Source organism: Mobula hypostoma, chromosome 2, assembly GCF_963921235.1.
Source record: "Mobula hypostoma chromosome 2, sMobHyp1.1, whole genome shotgun sequence".
Taxonomy (NCBI): Eukaryota; Metazoa; Chordata; class Chondrichthyes; order Myliobatiformes; family Myliobatidae; genus Mobula; species Mobula hypostoma.
Genome location: NC_086098.1, coordinates 198197572 through 198218438, shown reverse-complemented (window position 1 = coordinate 198218438; position 20867 = coordinate 198197572). Strand labels below are relative to the sequence as shown.

The following is a 20867-nucleotide window of genomic DNA, read 5'->3' as shown; positions in this document are numbered from 1 at the left end:
TCTGCATGTGACAGAAACTTCCCGGTGCAGCAGGAAGAGAAGAAAACAGCTTTGTCCTTTGTATGTAGCTGTATGGACGCCACCGCACAGTGAGCGATGCCGAAAATTCTACGGTCTGTATAGATGCAATATTTGATACACTCGTGATTGAGTTACTTATTAACTCATGAAAAACACTGTGGCGTCGCCTATTGGAATAAATAAATAAGGAAATTGCACCAGCTAGGGCTTGGATTCTGCTGATGCCTGAATACGTTGAATAAGACAGAGCAACTGTGAGCAACGATTTGGTGCCCCGAAACTGCGCCTGAAAATGAGGATCTCTTCCGCATTCGCCTTCTCTCTGATTTCCTGCCCGCAAGAAATAACTACCCGGAAATCGTGAAACTGAAATAGGTGTACCCGGAAGTCCTGAAATAGATTTCTGTGTAAAATGACACGTATGACAAACAGATCCGGATCGGAGGAAGAACAGGCATGTTTGTTTTCAGATGGGACACGAAATATTTAATCTAAGTTGAACTGAATTTCAATGAAAAAAATCACTCAAGCGAAAGCGACTTCGTGGCCGATGTTCAATAGTTAGCTTCCTACGGAACAAAATCTGTGATGGTTTTGTTTGAAAAGTTTAATTGATGGCTTTTGCTGTGTATGTTAATCGGGAGAAGACTGCCAGCATGGGCTCCAAGCATCCAGGGAACTCTCAAATTGAGTTACCAGCCAACAGGATTCACTCCAATGGGACGTATTGGTCAAAGTAAGTAAGGTACTTACGTAGCTGAAAACTAAATGTTTATTTATTCAGAAAGTTATCGGTAAGTAGCAGGTAATGGCTATTTTGCTGATTGGCCAATGAGTTAAAAGTCACAAGAAAACGCCATTGCCTGAAGTCTGATCCCCGTACAATGCGAAGGATTATAGGGTTGTGAAATGTAAAATGAAAGGTTGGCGAGGTTTGTACCTGAACCGAGAATATACTATATACCCATCAGGAGAAGCTGAGCTGTTGAGACTGTGGCAAAAAGAGTCTTGAGGAGTGACTTGATAGAGATCTTAAGAATTAAGAAAGTGTTCTGGTCAGATGTGGACTGATATTCAGGTCATAAAAATGAATCAGATACCATTAAATTAAATGCCAAGTTCGGGAGAAAGTCTTAGTTAAGAGTGGTAAGAGTGTGGAACGCACTAGACTAGGGAGCTGTTGGAAGTGAATATGTTTGAGCTGCATAAAGGAGAAAGGAATAGATACAGTGGAGTGGGAGATACTTGTGAAGAGCCATGTTTGTGGTGTGGATGTATTGACCTGAAAAAGCTGTTTCTTTAATGCAGGTTCTGTTTTGACTCAAATGGGAAACATGTCAAATCTAGGTTAACAATTTTCTTGTTTGTTTATTTTTTTCTGAATCTTGGCTTTGCCATTTACATAGAACAGTACAGCACAGTACTGACCCTTCAGCCCACAATATTGTGACAACTTTTAACCCTCTCTACGATCAATCTAACCCTTCCCTCCTACATAGCTTGCCATTTTTCAATCATCCATGTGCAAGTTTCTTAAATATATCTGCCTCTACCACCACTCCTGGCTGGGCATTCCACACACCCAAACTCTCTGTATAAAAAAAACCCTGACATCCCCCCCCCCCCCCGCCATGCTTTCTTCCAATCACCTTTAGATTATGCCTATTATATTTGCAATTTATGCCCTGGGAAAAGGTCTTTAGCTATCCATTCTATCTTTTTGTACACCTCCACCATGTCACCTTATCATCCTTTGCTCCAAAGAGAAAAGCGCTAGCCTGCTCAACCTATCCTCATAAGACAAAGTTTGTTCCATTTTTAATCCATAAAGTGGGGTTTAAACTCTGTCATGACAGAAATTACTTTTCATGACTCAACTTACTAGAATGTCAATATTTTACTCAATTTCTTTAACAACTAAATTGAACTGTTTGTTCAGACATGGATGACGAATTTTAGCATCTGACAATAGTTACCTTTTTAAGTAGTTGAAATGACATTTTAGAATTTTTGATAAAAAAGTTATCTTTTTAAAATGTAACCAAGCCATGATGATAATAAATAGTTATTTCCTTAAAATCTAGAGGACCAGATATAGATAGCAAATACTAGGGAGTATTGTGGGAAAGAGAGGACTCTTTAAGAAGGGAGGGAGGCAGAAGAGAGAAAATTATAAGCCTGATAGCTTGACTTAAGTGGTTTGGGAGATGTTGGAGTCCATTGTTAAGGCTAAGGTTTCCTGGTACTTGGAGGCACATGATAAAGTAGGCCAACGGCAGCATAGTTTTCTTAATGGGAAATCTTGCCTGACAAATCTGTTGGAATTCTTCTAGGAAATAACAGTTGTTTACTTGGATTTTCAGAAGGCTTTTGACAAGGTGCCACACATGAAGCTCTTTCACAAGCTAAGACCCCATGGAGACATACTAGCATGGATAGGGCATTGGTTGACTGGCAGGAGGCAGAGAGTGCGAATAAAGGGAGCCTTTTCTGGTTGACTGCCAGTGACTAGTGGTGTTCCATTGGTGTTAGGACTGCTTCTTTTCATGTTATATGTCAATGATTTGGATGATGGAAATGCTGGCTTTGTGACCAAGTTTAGGGATGATACAAAGATAGGTGGAAGAGCAGGTATTATTGAGGAAGCAGGAAGTCTGCAGAAGGACATAGACAGATTGTGAGAATGAGGAAAGAAGTGGCAGATGGAATATAGTAACACACATAAAAGTTGCTGGTGAACGCAGCAGGCCAAGCAGCATCTATAGGAAGAGGCGCAGTTGACGTTTCAGGCCGAGACCCCTTCAGTTAGTCCTGACGAAGGGTCTCGGCCTGAAACGTCGACTGCGCCTCTTCCTATAGATGCTGCTTGGCCTGCTGCGTTCACCAGCAACTTTTATGTGTGTTGCTTGAATTTCCAGCATCTGCAGAATTCCTGTTGTTTAAGATGGAATATAGTGTAGGGATTTGTATGATCATGCACTTTGGTAGAAGGAATAAAGGTGTAGGCTTTTCTAAAAGGGAGCAAATTCAGAAATTGGAGATGCAAAGGGAATCTTGCACAAGGGAGTCTTTCTGCAGGATTTGTGCGGGTTGAGTCAATGGTAAGGAAGGCAGCTGCAATGTTAACATTAATTTTGAGAGGACTAGAATATAAGAGCAAGGATATAATGCAGAGGCTTTATAAAGCTTTGGTCAGACTACACTTTGAGTAGTATGAGCAGTTTTGAGCTCTTATCAAAGAAAAGATGTACTAGCATTGAAGGAGGGTCTAGAGGAAGTTCACGAGAATGATTCTGGGAATGAAAGGGTTAATGTATGAAGAGCATTGGATGGCTCTGGACCTGTACTTGCTGGAGTTTAGAAGAATAAGGGGTGATCTAATTGAAACCTATCGAATATTGAAAGGCCTAGATAGAGTGGATGTGCATGGGATGTTCCCTGTAATGGAGGAGTCTAGGACCGGAGGGCACAGACTCAGAATTGAGGGATTTAGAACAGAGATGAGGAAGAACTTATTTAGCAGGAGGGTAGTGAATCTGTGGAAACAGATGGTTTTGGAGGCCAGGTCATTGGGTATATTTAGTAGAGTCTGATATATTCTTGATTAGTCAGGGTGTCAAGGATTACTAGGAGAAGGCAGGAGAATGGGGTTGAGAGGGATATTAGATCAGCCATGATGGAATGGTGGAGTAGACTCGATAGGCCGAATGGCCTCATTCGACTTCTATGTCTTATAGCCTTATGGTCTAAAGCTCTGAACTTGGATTCTCAGTGTGAATTGGGATCAGAATGAAACTGTTTCAGAAGCTCACTTATCAAAACCTACTTTCACCAACAATTCTAAAACAGAACTTGTGATCATGCGAAGGTAATGAGTCTCTACTACTTTACACAAAGCGACATCTCCAAATCTTAACTTCGAAATAGATCTTCTAAACTATTTTCTGAGTTCATATTTTAGAGAACCACCAATGCCATTGAAAGGAAAATGGCCCAGTCCACCTTGGGTAAAGCCTTCCCCACCATTGAACAGATCTAAATGGAGCAGGCTCACAGGAAAGCCGCATCCATCATCAGGGACACCCACCACCCAGCTCATGCTCTCTTCTCAGTGCTGGCATCAGGAAGTAGGTACAGGCACCTCAGGACTCTCACCACCAGGTTCAGGAACGTAACTTTACTCAGCTTCTTGCCCCAGCATTGAAATGTTCTCATAACCTCTGGAGTCACTTTCAAGGAGTCTTCATCTCATGTTCTTAATATTTATTGCTTGCTTGCTTATTTATTTATTTATTATTTTTTCTCATGTTCGTATTTGTACATTGGTTTTTGTCCGCTCTGTTGGGTACAGGCTTTCATCCTTTCTGTTATGCTTCCTGGATTAACCAAGTATGTCCACTTGCAAATGAATATCAGGTTTGTATATGGTGACATATACAGTATGTACTTTGATAATAAGTTTACATTGAACTTTGAGATACACAGCCACAGAAACTAGTGCTTTGGCCCACTGTGCCCATCAGTCATATTTTCATGAAATGAAAAATGGTGTAAATCACATTTCCTTCCTGGTACACTCATTTGTCAAGTCAAGTGAAGTCAAATTTATTTATAAAACACATTTTAAAACAACCCATGTTGACCAAAGTGCTGTACAAACCGTAACAGGTAGCTAAAATCACAAATACAAGAAACACAGATATAAACAACAAGGCACACAGCTTATAGGCACAAAATAAACAACACATCAGCCTAGGCACAAGCCAAAAATCAGCCACATCAGGAAGATTCAAATGCTAGTGAATAAAGGTAAGTTTTGAGCCTGGACTTAAAAGAGTCAAGGGAGGGGGGGCAGATCTGAAAGGGAGGGGAATGCTGTTCCACAGTCTAGGGGCTACAACAGCAAAGGCATGGTCACCCCTGAACTTAAATTTAGATTGCGGGGCAGCCAGGAGCCCCAAGTCAGCCGACTTGAGGGACCTGGAAGTAGATTAAGGGGTTAGAAGGTCTGCGATATAGGAGGGGGCCAGCCCATTTAGGGCTTTATAAGCAAACAGGAGAACCTTAAAATCAATTCTAAACTGTACTGGAAGCCAGTGGAGAGAGGCCAGGAGAGAAGTAATATGGTCCCTCTTCTGGGCACCTGTCAGGAGCCTGGCTGTGGTGTTCTGGACCAGTTGCAGGCGGGACAGGGACTTCTGACTAATCTCAGTATACAGGGAGTTGCAGTAGTCCAAGCAGGAGGATATAAGGGTGTGGATGACTTTCTCGAGATCTTTGAAAGAGAGAAACAACTTGATTTTGGCGATAGTATGAAGCTGGAAAAAACTGGCTTTTACTACTGCATTAACTTGCTTGTCAAACTTAAAAGCAATATCAAATATCACACATGTTTCTGATATGGGGTTTGACAAGGGTAACCTGCTTTTCCTGCCCTTCCTGAATACCACTTACTGAGTTTCTTAAAAATAAAAAACACCGTTATAGGCATTCTGTAAGAAGCATCCCATTAGTGTTTCAGTAAAGTCCTTTTTTCTCTCATTGTTTGTGTTACTGAGAATCTTCAGTGTGTGTGGCCTTTACTCATTCATAAATTTTAGACTTTAATCACCCCTTTATGAGGTGCTTCACTTCTGCTGCTGTTCACACTGACCACATTGATGGTGTTTCAGTATAGAAAAACTTGGACTATATCCTCAGTGCATTCTATTGTACCCCTCCAACTACCTAATACTAGAACTCAGTGCTTCAACTAATAAAAGCAATCATCTTTACCACGCTATCAACCCCTGCAGTCACTTTCAGAGAGCTATGGAGTTGGACCCCTAGATTCCACTGTACATCAGTCCTGGTAAGGATCTTGCCTTTAACAGTATATTGTGCATTTACATTTGATTCCCCAAAGTGCAACAATTCACATTTGGTCAGATTAAGCTTCATCTGCCATTACTCAAACCATATTTGAAACTGTTCTATATTCTGTTGCTGTTTGCTTTACAATCTTCTACGTCATCCACCCCACCCCCAATCTTTGTATTGCTTGCAAACTTACCAACCCTCCCATCCCTATGTTCATCTAGGTCAGTTATATATATCAGAAAAGCAGAGGTTCCAGTACAGATCCCTGAAGAACAACTTCAGCAAGAATAAATCCCACACTGCCCTCTGTTTTAATTATAAATCGAAACAGCTAAGTCACACTGGCTTGAATGCATCTTAATCTTCTTGATAAATTTGCCACATTCTTGTCAAACACCTTACTAAAATCTATGCAGACAACATCCACAGCTGTAACTTTATCAGTCAAGTGTACCACTGTCAGCAGGTCAAGATCCTGGCACTCTCTCCTTAACAGCATTGTGGGTTTGTCCACATCTCAAGGACTGCAGTATTTCATGAGGGCAGCTCACAATCATCTTCTCAAGGGCAGTGAGGGATGGCCCATTAAATATGGCTCAGGCTGCAAAGAGCAGATCGCTTGAAGGAATTTGAAATAAAAAGATGACATTGAATTGAACACCGCCCTGTGGAAGTTAAAGTGGGAGCAGGGAAAATGAAAGCAGTGTGACTGTTATGAGCACAGACTGGAAGCTTTTTCCCTTGAGATGCTCCTGTATTTGTCACTGCACACTATAGCATAAACAACGTCAGTTCTATTTTCAGAGTAAATCCACTTAATTTCTCACAAGTTAACTGTTCATGCTTGTGTTCTTTGCAACACAATTGACGTAGCTTGCACAATTGCGCTCGTTGCATTTTGCGGGGCCTCCGCCACAGAGAAATCACATGGTCTTTCTTAATTCCTACAGGTTAGATGCCAGATCATGGATTCCCTTTTTGTTCTGTGGCACATGCCTCCTCTACTGTGCCAGAGTAACACTGCCCATCTGTGTATCTGCCATGGCCGAACAATTCGACTGGGACAAGAAACAGTCTGGAATTGTACTTGGAAGTTTCTTTTGGGGCTACTGTCTGACACAAATATTAGGTGGCTACATTAGTGACAGGTGAGATGGAAATTTTAAGTAGCATATATTCGAATATTTACCACCATCTCTTGCTTAAGCTTTTGTTGAACCTTGTTTGAGCAGGTGTTACTCTTCATTGGAACTGTAGAGCCACAAGCAATTAAACTGCGGAAGGAAAAAAAAATGGGTTGAACACAGTCAAGTAAGATCTGAGCATAGCATTTCATTGTGCCTTGGATCCCTGCATGCTTGGTTTTAGAGAATGAGACAAAGATGTACATACTATGGGTCATTAATTACAAAACTTTAATTTCTAAATGTAGTTGACAACAACTACATAGAGGCTTGAACCTCTTGTTCTACATGTAGTGAAAAGTTTTAGAATTCAAACATATGAAGAATAAGATATTCTTTTCTGGTCTGGCCATCTGTTGGTACTAGTTTTTAATAGTCAATCTATTTTTCACTAAGTTCATAGACACGTTTTGCACATATGTTTATTGATTCTTTACATTTCATTTTGAATTTTAATGCAATTCCTTTATATTTATTAATAGAAGAAATCCAGGGATATTTATAAAAATGGTATTACATGTATATGAGCAGTAGATATGTCATCTGCTGGGATTTGGTGGAGAAGGAATGAATGGGAAGCTTAATTAAATAATCAATGTACATATTAGAAAAGTATTTTGTTTTAATTATGTGTTTTATAACTTTCTAAGATGTATTCAGTGCCTATTTAATACGATTTTATTGCTTTTCTTCATAATATATAAATATATTTATTTCCCTTTACACTACTCGTGTTTAGGTCAGCAATGAAAGTCCTCCCTCTCTGTCTGTCCATACTGTCACACACAGAAATAGAAGGATTCTTTATTGCTGTTTCTGAAACTATTTTTTGACCACTCAGGGTTGTAGGCCCTGAGCTGAACAACTGAACCTGGAGGACCAGTGGATGTTAGTCTGGCCTCTACCCATGGATCTGCTTGGCATGGGTGACCCCACCAAAAGTTAAGGCACAGGGCCCTGACTCTAGCCAACATGGTTCTCTTGGACATTGAGGCACACAAGCCTCCATACCCTACAACAAGGTTGTGGCCCCTCTTGGAGGATAAAACACACACACACACACACACACACACACACACACACACACACACACACATCAATTTCATAAATGCCAGCTCATTTTTAGTTGTAATGCTAATGATGCTCTACACTGGAGGTATACAAGCTCTTATAATTATAAGAGTAGAGGCACTGAGCAGAATGATGTCTTTGAACATAAACCTACTGCGTATTTAGTTTCCACAAATCCTATACAATCTACCACATCACAGAATAAAATTAAACAAAAATTCATTGCATTCACTTAAATCAGCTGATTGCAGAATTGGCCGATTAACAACTTTCTCATTTTCATAGTGCATTTTTTATGAGAAAGAACTTGAACCATATACCTACTATTGTTACTGTAAAAGTTAAAGTTACTTTTATGTTACATATAATTATATCCCCTTTTATAATGTATTGCATAAGTAATAAAGATGACCAATAAGAATGCAACTTGCTTTTTCAGTGAACACTGATATTTAAACATATATAATGTGAATTTCTACTTAGACCTATCCATTTTTTAAAAACAGATTGGGTGGAGACAAAATTCTTATGCTTTCAACTTGTGCCTGGGGATCAGTAATCTTGTTGACTCCACTTCTCGTGTACAGGAGCTCTGCACCGATTGTTCTTTTGACAGCATCCAGATTCCTTATGGGCTTGTTACAGGGTGAGTTTCAACAGTGGTGGAAAGGGGGAAGTTGTCTTTCTTTTTGTTGTCACAGAGCTTGTGGTAGCAGCAGCAGACGATTGTTGACACTTCCCTGTAAAACTACCCCAGCAACTTCTGTCTTCTATACATTTGAGTTTTATGAGTTGGTTTCATGACTCTGTGTTCATCCAAACATTAGGCTGGCTGCCAGGCGATTGCACATTAGCATAGGGGTTAGTGTGATGCTATTAGAGTGCCAGCGGCGGGGATTCAATTTCCTCTGCTTTCTGTAAAGAGTTCGTATGCTCCCACCCTGACCGTGCGGGTTTCCTTCAGGCACTCCCGTTTTCTCCCACATTCCAAGGATGCACAGGTTAGAAAGTTAATTGCTTACAAGAGTGTAATTGTGTGGCATGGGCTTATTGGTCTGGAAGGGCCTGTTGGCGTGCTTCCTCTCTAAACAACATTAGACTTTATATAGGTATGGTCTAGGGTTTTGCAAACTGTTCTCACTCTAAATAAACATTGAAAGTGCTCAGTTGTGGAATGATGTGAACTTGAGCTTTTAATATTAAAGTAACCCAGAATTATTGCTATGGGACCTGACAACTTAATTATTCCTTCCATTTTGTGATTAACTGTTCCATAGTTTCTAATAGTTTCTAATATTTTATCTTATCAGCCACACCTGTGTGTTCAGTCTTTCTTTTGCTGGTTAAATAATACCTCTGTTATTTTTATTTCCTGGTTTGCTCTCTCTCAGAATTCTTCAGCCAGGTTGATGGAACTTTTTCTTGAGTCCTGTAGATGTGGAGTGAGTGGTGCCTAATTGTAGATCAATTTGGAAAGTGGCAAATCAGCCTCTTGTCTTAACCTTTTCTATGCAGGTTCCTGAAGGTGAGCAGGGAGTGCTATTTGCAATGATCACTAGATCTGGTAATATTATTTAAAGCATATTGAAACAGACTACTGCTGAGTTTCTCTTCCTGAAACTTCAACCTTAATGTACTCACCTATGGACATGCAATGTAACCATAAATTAGAAGTCGTAGTTACTGTTTTTCATCACAAAAAAGTCTTAGTTACTGTTTTTTTAGCACTCTTAAGATATTTTGTTTTGTACCCATTCATGTAAAAAAGATCTTCAAAGAAAGCTTTCAAAACAATATTGGTAAGTGTAGATGTGGCAGTCCAATTCTTGGGATCTGACACTAGTAGGTCAGAGGAAGGTGCTGCAATGTTTGGATGAAATGTATGAACTAGACTGATGGCAAAGTCTGAGTAGGAAGTATAGATAGAAATGTAAAACAAGTTTTAAACATCCAAACTTCCCGAGGTATGGGATAAACACAAAGGAACATTAAGAATAAGCAAAGAAAGCTGCTTTCACAGTATAGAATACCAGAAGAGAGAGAAAAAATGTTTCCATAATTCCTTGCTACATAGAAGGAGGCCATTTAGTTTACTTGACAATCCCATTGTCAAACCCATCAATCCCATTCCCCCACTTCCTTCACAGAAACACTTTCTCACATTGCCATGCCGTCAGCACTCTTGATGCTTCTGCCAGCTGTCTACACAAGGAATAATTTACAGCAGCCAGTTATCTTACCGACCGGCATGTCTGTGGGGTATGGGTGGAAACTGAAATCCACAGGTAGGTTCTACACAAACAGCTCCCAGGATCAGGAACTGTTAAATATATAGTGCACAATAATTAAATACCTTCCAAAAATCAGGCAGGATTAATGAAGTCATATTGTCTATCAAGTAATTTATAGAATTTTAGCAACAAAACATGGGAATTGAAGTCAGTAATTTGAGATGAAGAAATGGTTGAAATGGGATTTGTAGAAATCCTAACAATTCAGTCGCAACTCTATGCTGCCTCTTTTTTGTTGAACAGTTGCAGATCTTTTCCTTCAGTAGCCCATCAAAGCCCTACTCCAGGTAACTATCACATGCAGTACGAAACTTCTTAACAACAAGCCTGAGCTTGTCTTTTACCAAGGCACTGTTGGTGTTTTGCTCGTGATGGATCCTTCAATTTGAATTCAGCTCTCCTAAACATTCAACATTTAATGTGTTCAAAAAATATAAATAAATAAAAGACTGATGTTGGTAAGGATTTTTCTCATTTAATTTTATTTGTTATGTGAGTGTCATAGTTACTTCAGTGTTAAACAATTCTCTTGTAACAGTCTCTGAAGATATATGGTAAGAATGAATGAAATTGACAATATGATTGCGTGGAAAAAATGTCTTAATGGAAATGTTGTCAAAGATAGTAGAAGAGTAGATTCTGATAAGGATTGATGATTAACCTGGTTAGATATAGTGAAGGGTCTTACTGGACAGGGGAAGTGTTTACTAGTTGCTAGAGGATCCTAGAAGTTGTTTCTGGTTTCAAATTGATTCTGTGTGACAGCACTTTTCTGAAGTGCAGTCAGGTTTATTCAAAGCCTGTGGCAAAGGCACACTTATCCGAGAGTATTAAATTAAAACTAGATACAATATTGCCAGATCCACTTGGAAAGTCCCATTCATATTCTTCTCATGCCATATCAGGTAAGGCAAACTGACAGCATTTATCTCTCAGAAGTATCAAGTTCATTTGTGTCCCCATTAGGGTCACTTACTCATTTTGCTTGTTCGCTGAAATGCTGTTCTTGTGTTTCCTGTCTTTCTGTCCATTATCTTATCACAACAGTATTAAGCCAATATTATTTTTTCCACAGGTCGGGACTTGATCGTGATTTGTGGAATGTTGATTCATTGTGCATGCTTCCAGTTAATTAACTACTTCATTTATCTTCAACCGATCTTTGGCTAACTTAGCTTGTTTGACCTTTCAGCTTCAGCTTTTCATTACACAGTTCATTCTGCAAGCATGACTCCATGCCTTCTATTTGCTTATAACTTGAATCATTCACCTAACTTCCACTCTGACCTCTCTGTCCTCAGCCACACATGCCGTTCTAGTGAAGCTTGAGGATCAGACCCTTATCTTCCATCTAGGCACATCACAACCTTCTAGTCAACATGAATTCAACAGTTCCTGACAATTGGCATTCTAAGTGCAAAATTCCAGCACACTCCACATATCTCTATAAATTTGAATAAATATTCTGTATTTACATATTATACAACAAACCTTGTATTCGCTAACAACACCATGTATTATCATTGTGTATCATTTAATCTCCGCTAGCTTTAAGTCTTTCACAGACTTTGCTTTTGTTCTTTCTTTTTGCCTTTATTTGCATTTTAAAATTTACCTTTTTTTTCTGGTTCTGATGTTACAGACTATGAAACGTTAACTCTATTTCTTGTTTTCTCATATAGAAACAAAGGTAGAAGTATACCTCTAGCCCTGTGTGTCTTGCCTTTCATCAATATACTGACTTATCTTCAAACCCTGTACCATTTTGCTGTCTTATTGCCATAACCTCTGATTCTAGTTAGAAATGCTTCAACATTAGTTTGAATGGACTGAGTCTACACAGCCATCTGAGGTAGAGAATTCCATAAATTTGCCACACTTTTGAGTGAAGAATTGCTTTCTCATCTCAGTACTAAATGTCCTATCCTGCACTCCCCAACTTTAAGTCCTTACCGTCTAATTCCTCAGTCAGGGAAAATATCCTCCCTCCGGTGAACTTGGAAGATATTGTCAGCACTTTACAACTTACAATGGGATCTCCTCCTCTCTATTTTTGATGATTACTTATTTCTTTCTCAACAGCTGCCTAACCCTCTTCATATTTCCAATATTCACAGTCCTTACTTAATATTTTCAGTATTCACAGTAATTTGCTACTGCAACCATATTTCACAACTAAGGATAGTGTCCTTTGCAGGGATTCTATTAGTTGCAGATTGCCTTATCGAAAAGCTTGAAAATATCAGTGACTGTGTGAAGTAAAGGCTGCTTTTTAAAATACCACATGCGGGAGCTTTTATTATTACCTATAAACAGACTATCTAATATGATAATCAGCTGAAAACAAGATAGTAACTGTTCTGAAAATGCACCAACAAATAATTAGGTTTCATAGTTTAAATCTATTATGGTCTAATTAAAGGTAGAGTTGATAGGTTTTGATAAGTTTATATTCTGTTCATTTTGAACAGAATATAAACTTACTTTTAAATTACATTATCCTAAGGTCCAGTAACATAATGCAAGATGCATACTTCTACTGAGTAAATGGAGAACTGCTTTTGCATCTAGCATTTATTCATTTTCTAGTATTAAAAAAATCTGCATTTGTCAGTATTTTGCAAAGCTGTGGTTAGTATCGTACTAATGTCCTCCTTGTTTTGGTTCTATTTTTTATTCTCCATTTTAAAATCTTGATGGCAGGCCCCTCCCATACTTCAGAATCCAGCCATAGCTGCAAAAGAGAACTAATGTGAATTATCACCTAATGGGGCATTTAATCACTTTCTATATGCACATTATTAAAATAATTTTTTTTTCCCAGTGGAAAAAGGGCAGAGTTACGGAATGTTTAAAAGGACAAATAAATTATGGCATGGTGTGTATTTTGCTTGTGGATATTAACAAGATTATGGTTTGCCACAGAACTGACAAATCTCAGATCACAGAAATAACTCATTTTACATGACAGCCACAGTATTCTTCATGGGTGTAGTGTTTCACAATATCCTCTTGTCAAAGTACCACTATTTGATATTTTAGACCACAAAACTTTAAATAAAATTTGAAATACTTTTAAAGCTGAGAACAATTTTAACACCTTCAAAGTGGTAATTGCCTTCAGGTAAATGAAATGACAATAGACGATAACCTCTCTCTTTTTCTGTGTGGATTCTAGGTGTGTTTTATCCATCCCTAACAAGTTTATTCTCCAGTAAAGTGCGAGAATGTGATCGAGCATTTACCTCCAGTACTGTCTGCACAGGTGCTCAAGTTGGGTAAGTTGTAACTTAAAGGCAAATTGCAAGAAGTTGGGACCAAGATAAAAATACCTTGTCATACTAATCGTTGAAAATACTATGTGTTTTACCAGCAACTGAGAATACAAGGCATAAACTTAGCAGACACGTGTTTTAAACATTTGCAGGCTTGAAATTACTGTGACTAATATTTGTGAAAGTATTGTTGCATTTTTGTTTCATTTGAGGAATCTTGACATTGCAATTGGTAATGAACAATAAAGGTGGATGAGCTACTTTTATTGTGCATTCCCAATTGTCTATTGAACTGAAAATTTTGTTTGGTGATTTCTCTTAATGACTTTTTTGTAAATGGAGATAAATATGGTTCCTTAATAGATCTACCAATATAATGAATAAAGTAACAACAGGCAAATTCCCGCTACTGTTCCCTTAACTGGTGGTGTTGAGGCAGTTTGGTCTTAATTTCTACAACTTTTAATCGACAAACTTGAGTTTGCATCCTTAATTGTTATGTTACATTTGTATTAAACCTATTTATTTTTAAGATATGGCCCAGGAAGATTACACTTGATTTGTATTGAATATAGTTCAGAGTGTTTCTGCTAGCTAAAATTTTTCAAATTGCTTGGCTTTTGTATGGCACATCATAACACATGACCTACATGTACTTAAGAGCTCTGGACATGCAGTAAGAATGGGTACAGTCGGAGAAGTAAATGGTATGCAGCATTTAGTATGATAAAGGAGGAAATGTTACTGTAGTAAAGTTATATCATTAATGTTATATCTGGCACTGGATTAATACTGGGCTAAAGTTTAACTCATTGGATGGAAATCCTTGGGTAAGCAATCAAGCTACACATTCAATAATGGATTCCTGTCAGATTCTGTTTATTTTTATACATATGCCTTTATCTGGAGTTGTAGATGTTTTCTTTGCTTTCTCCTTACTTTGGAATAAAGCTATTTACTAAATGAACATGTATTTGAAGGTTCTATTTTGGTAGAATTCATTCAGAATAACTACTTGCATGGATCACTCACTGAAGCCATTCAGTGCAGAGGTGGAGTAAAGATATAAGGAGGTATCTGAGTGACACAAACAAGAGAGAATCTGCAGATGCTGGAAATCCAAGCAACGCACACAGAATGCTGGAGGAACTCAGCAGGCCAGGAAGCACCTATGGAAAAAAATACAGTCGTCGTTTCGGGCTGAAAGCCTTTGTCAGGTCTGGGGGAACAAAGGTGGGAGTATATTTAAAAGGTAGAAAGGGAGAGAGAAAAACACAAGGTGATAGGTGAAACTGGGAGGGGGAGGGATGAAATAAATAGCTGGGAAGTTGATTGATGAAAGAGATGCAGGGCTGGAGAAGGGGGAGTCTGATAGGTGAGGATGGAAGGCCATGGAAGAAAGAAAAGGGGGGAGGAGCACCAGAGGGAGGTGATGGGCAGGAAAGGAGATAAGGTGAGAGAGGGAAAGGGGGATGGAGACTGGTGAAGGAGAGGATGGGGGGGGGCATTACCAGAAGTTCGAGAAATCGACACAGATACTTCATCAAATGTAGATTTGATTATTCCTGTGCTCTCCTAAATGACCTCTCACATTCCTATTAAAAAAAAACTCAGCCAACAACTGTCTTTTAACTCATTCCAAGTTTCACATATGCATTCACTGCCCCAGGCCAAATTTTAAGATTGTTAAATCAATTTATTGCTTTTTACTTTCTCTCTCTTACTGCATAATTTTCTAACCTCCTTAAACTCTGAAGGCTTCTATGCATTCACAGTCACTTGATCATACCCTATTCTCTTCATCGCACCATGGGTCTTTAAATATTAAGTGCTGTTAGCTCCAGATTTCTTAATCTTTTCTTCTTTTAAGGTCCTTAGATGCTACCAATTAAGTTAAAATATTATTCTTAATCTTCTTACGTCTTTTTATTTCATTGGTCTGAATTTCTCCTTTAGCTCAATGAAAAATTTCACTCATTCATGCTTCTGCAATGTCTTACCACTCAAAAGGCACTACACAAATATAAGCCATAGTTATTTTCAGGTTAATAGTGAGCTGCAATTTGGTCAGGTCACTCGTCTGAGTGCTACTGGTACCATGCAACCCAGTGCTACCTGTCGCATGGTCAGGTGGTCGGCGAGTAAGCCGGCTCTCCCACCAGGCTTGCCTGGTGAGGAGGGTGGCTAGACACCCTGCAGGACAAAAAAACAAGACCTGTCAAAGGGCGGATGAACCTTCTCGTAGGGTCAACAGCCGTCTAGCAAACACGTGCCGTGAAGTGCGGAAAGGGTATCCCTTGCATCGAAGCTTGGTCTGGCCTTTTTTAAATCTTTTTATTGAGTAAGTATACAAAAAAGGTAAGCCATATAAACATTAATACAATGTTAAAGTATAATAAAATTCCAAAAGATAACAATACCAAAAAGAAAATACTACAAACAATGTAATTTAAGCATAAGAAACCAAGATAACATAATAGTATACTAAATTTTATATATATCAATGGAAAAAAAAGAAAAAAAAAACCCCAAAAAAAAACCCACCGTGCAGCTAACTAAAAGCAAAGCAAAGCAATGGGCTAACTTGAAACCAAACAGAGTTAAACTTAAAATCACGTCCTCAATCCCGACCTCCATTAAAAACAGTGAAAAAAAACAAGAAGGGTAAATATTACATTAAATGAAAATATCGAATAAAAGGTCCCCAAATCTGTTCAAATTTAAATGAAGAATCATAAAGGTTACTTCTAATTTTCTCCAAATTCAAACATAAAATCGTCTGAGAAAACCAAAAAAAGGTAGTTGGAGCATTAAGCTCTTTCCAATGTTGTAAAATACATCTTTTCGCCATTAAAGTAAGAAATGCAATCATTCTACGGGCTGAAGGGGAAAGATTACTAGAAATTTTAGGTAGTCCAAAGATAGCAGTAATAGGGTGAGGAGAGATATCTATATTTAATACCTTAGAAATAATATTGAAAATATCTCTCCAAAAAGTTTCCAAAGTAGGGCAAGACCAAAACATATGAGTTAAAGAGGCTATCTGCCCCGAACATCTATCACAGAAAGGATTAATATGCGAGTAAAAACGCGCTAACTTATCTTTGGACATATGTGCGAAGCTTGGTCTGGCCATTCACTGCAACAGAACTTCCCCCAGCCATCTTGGAACCCACCATGCCACTGGATCTGGGAGGGGATGTCGAGAGGGAGGGGATGTCGAGAGGGTGGGTCTGGACCTGTACAACCCCCAACTCACCTAAAATCCATTCACACACATGCTGTCCTTTCTGGGGAGTGGGGTCCCACTAACTGACTGAAAGGAACCATCATCATCCTATGGGATGGATATCCAGAGAGTGAGCTGCAAGGAAACCATATTTTCAACTGATTCGGCTTCAGATTCAGATTTATTCATTTATCACGTGTACATCAAAACACTTAGTGAAACCACCAGTCCTCCTGAAGGGTTTCGGCCCAAAACGTTGACTGTATCTTTTTTCCATAGATGCTGCCTGGCCTGCTGAGTTCCTCCAGCATTTTGTGCCTGTTGCTCGGATTTCCAGCATTTACAGATTTTCTCTTGTTTGTGACAGAGTGAAATGTGCCATTTGTGTCAACAAAATTGTAGGAAATATATTGCTCAAGTGGGGAAAAAAAATCTATGATTGATAATTATTTACAAAGCATTACTTAGCTGTTATATTGCATGATCTATTGAATAGGGTGCAGTGTTCTGACAGCAGATGTGATCTTTTTTGTATTATGTGATTGATTGACGATGTAATGTAATGAACTCAAACATTTTTATTTCTATAGAACATTATTAATCGGAGCTGCAGGATCCATATTATTACACAGATATAGCTGGGAGACTGTTTTTTACTTCTCTGGCCTTCCTTCCATATTATGGGCCTACTGCATGTGGAAATATTTCCTTAAAGGGGAAGGTAAATATACATTAATTATGATCACCATTTTCAATTTTTCTCCTCAGTGAGATTTACTACTCCTTTATGCAATTATATTTATTTCATTTAGATCAGATAATATAACAACAATTTATGTCATGTAGACCAGATAATATCTTTGGAAAGTTTGGGCAACAGACTAGTGAATTCAAAGAACAATAAAGTGCCATGGACAAAATTGCTTAGAAGCGCTCCTGTCTGGTAAGTAGCTGCAGAATTCTTTATAGAGGTTTAAGAAAGAGAGAATTTTATGTTGCTCCTTTAATTACTTGAGAACATCAGAAGTTCTCCCCTGCTCTTCTTTAAGTAGTGTCTTGGATTCTTTTATGTCCACTTAAAAGATTGGATGATATCAAAAGTCATTGTTCACCCTCTGCAAAAGAACTCTCCCTCACTTCCTCACTGAAGTATCAACCTGGATTATATGGCCTTCCCTTGGAATGGGGGTTGAACCCAAATTTGCCACATATACGACCTGTGCAACAAGAGCTGGAAGTGCCTAAAATATATTTTATAAAATATGACTTTCTTTTCTTAGTAGGTTTTATAGTTTTGGAATTGATTTAGGAATAGTTAGTTTAGTAACATTGGTTGCTCTGTTGTCAGGGGAAATGCTTTAATTGGTTTTAAACTGTGTAAAGACTTGTCTTGAGACATTTTTAGACATGAAAAGTAACTGTTGTTTATAAAAAGGAAAATTACTTAATGCATATTGATAATCTTTGCCATATATCACAAGTGTTTTATTAATCAACTCCTTTCTGGCAGAGAGCAAAGCAAATGACAGAATTCGGAAATAAAATTAGAAAATGAAGGAAATTACCAGTCAGTAAGGCAGTAACTATAGAGAGATAAACAAAGTTAGCATTTCAGGTAAACGATCTTGAGATGTGTCGAGAAGCTAGAAATAGTGCTAATTTGGACTAATTCATATCAAGAGAATAATTAGAAAAATATTAAATCTAACCATTGCTTTCTAAGGATGGCACCAATAAGTGGTAAAGCTTTGTGTGCAGCTCTGATGGGAATCATCACATATTCCCCTTTAGGACTACTACAGCTGAAACCCAGTCGCAGTAGTGGGTATTTAAGTAAGAAGCATCACTTCAAGGTGTTCAAAAAAATCTTGATACGCAAAGTCAGTGGACCCTGGTTAGCAGGCTTAGTTTGCAAGTGCAGTTCCCCTTTAAAAAAGGGAAGCACTCTAGGCTACAGATATGATTAAAATGCAGAGGCTTTAGACCTCCACTCCTAACTATGCTGCTGGTACAGTGTCAGGAAAATAAAACTGAAGGCCTCAGAGCAAGATTGTCGTACCAAGAAGGACATCAAGGACTGCTGTGTACTTTGCTTCATGGAAACATGGCTCTTTGGTGCCATTTCTAGTGTAGCACTGCAGCCTGATGACTTCACCATTCACCATAAAGACAGGTCAGCTGTGTCTTTTAAAAGCAGAGGAAGTGGACTATGCTTTATGATGAACTCTTTGTGGTGCACAGACATGGCAGTTCTGTCTCAGTCCTGATCACCTGATCTGGAACATCTAGCAGTCAAATATTATCCTTTTTTTATCTGCCAGGGGAGTTTTCCACCATCATTCTGTTTGCAGTGTATGCTTCACCTTGGGCCAACATCAGGCAGGCACTGGAGGAGGCATGAAAAAGAGCATCCTGATGCCTTCCCTATCATTGTGGGAGATTTCAACCAGGCCACTTGAACAAGTCTGAACAGCTGTTGACTGTTCATAAACAGGTTTAGGTTAGGCAACTCACTACGCAACTCTTAATTCATCAAAGCTCACTCTTTATTGTCTCTGCACAAACAACAATGTAACTGTGTTGACTGCAGGCCAACAACTTAAAACGTGAATGCTACTGTTTCCTCTGTACCAATACTCACTCAGACCACTTCTCCAAACAATAATACTGAAATAAAGATCTCCCATTAGCCAGACTATTGATCGTTTCTTCTCCCAGTAACTGGTGTGGCTAGTCTCTGTTCTTCCTTGCAAAAACACACAGAGAATGTTGGAGGAACTCAACAGGCCAGGCAGCATCTATGGACAAGAGTACAGTCGACATTTCGAGCTAAAACCCTTATTACACAGATATAGCTAGGAGAGTGTTTTCTACTTCTCTGGCCTTCCTTCTATATCATGGGCCTATTGCATGTAAAAATATTTCCTCAAAAAGGAAAATAAATGTTTATTAATTATGATTGCTGCTGAAGGGTTTTGGCCCGAAATGTCAACTCTACTCTTTACCATAGATGGGGCCTGGCCTGCTGAGTTCCTCCAGCATTTTGTGTGTGTTGCTTGGATTTCCAGCGGCAGCTGATTTTGTCTTGTTTGTGATTGTCTTCATTCCAATAGTTTGTTTCTGGGGTTCTTGTCATTTGCATTTGAAGCCCTTCATTCTTAAAGTCTTCCTTATTGGTTCAAATGTTGTGCTTCAATCTTGTTCGCTCTAGGTCATCTGACAAATCTGTGTCAGATTCGCATTGGATGTAGTCCAAGGGCGACACAACTTTGTGCTTTAGGTGACTTCTTTTGTTCCGTTTGACTCTGGTTCAAACCAGTCAAACATGATCACCTAGACCCTAGGCCAAGATAATGAGATTACTTCTGCAAACCTGCCATTGTACACAATAAGCAGTTTATCTGAGAGCGATCCCAGCTTTAGCAGATCAATAGCAGAAACTCCTTTGTCCACGCTCAACTGCTCTGATTAATTTATCTCAGAGCAAGAATCTGTTCTTCAAACAAAATGGATGTTACAGAGCAGCTTCATAAAATGGCAGCCTTCATTCCTTCAAGCACTTGGCAAGAAAAAAGACATCTGGTTTGTCTATGTCCACTGTCCTTGTCCATTTGAGTTTGATGTTTCCTTCCATATTTTAATTCCTTCATGGCCAATACAACTACCTCCAGCATATCACCTGTGGAACCAGCGGAGCTAACCTGCTTGACTACTGTCATACCATCATCAAAGATGCTTAGCCTGCCATCCCATGCTCACACTTGGAAAGTGTGATCACGTGGCTGTACGTCTACTTCCAGCCTATAGGCAGAGACTAAAGACCGCAGCACCAGTGGTGAGGACCACAAAGGTATGGTCAAAGGAGGCAGATGGGTGCTTAGAAGACTGCTTTGAGTCAATGGACTGGGCAATATTCAGGAATTCATCTCAGATCTGA

The 20867-nt window shown here is 38.9% G+C and overlaps 1 protein-coding gene across 1 annotated transcript in view; it reads left to right on the top strand.

The window, feature by feature from the left end:
- The first annotated feature begins 261 nt into the window (after nt 1–261).
- The window catches only part of slc17a9b (solute carrier family 17 member 9b), a 38822-nt gene continuing 18216 nt past the window's right edge, over nt 262–20867 (top strand). The window contains exons 1-6 of the mRNA XM_063041363.1: nt 262–757; nt 6831–7028; nt 8642–8781; nt 13605–13704; nt 17521–17651; nt 17777–17873. Coding sequence (XP_062897433.1) covers nt 636–757; nt 6831–7028; nt 8642–8781; nt 13605–13704; nt 17521–17651; nt 17777–17873 — 788 coding nt within the window. The 5' untranslated portion in view covers nt 262–635. The remainder of the gene's footprint in view (nt 758–6830; nt 7029–8641; nt 8782–13604; nt 13705–17520; nt 17652–17776; nt 17874–20867) is intronic.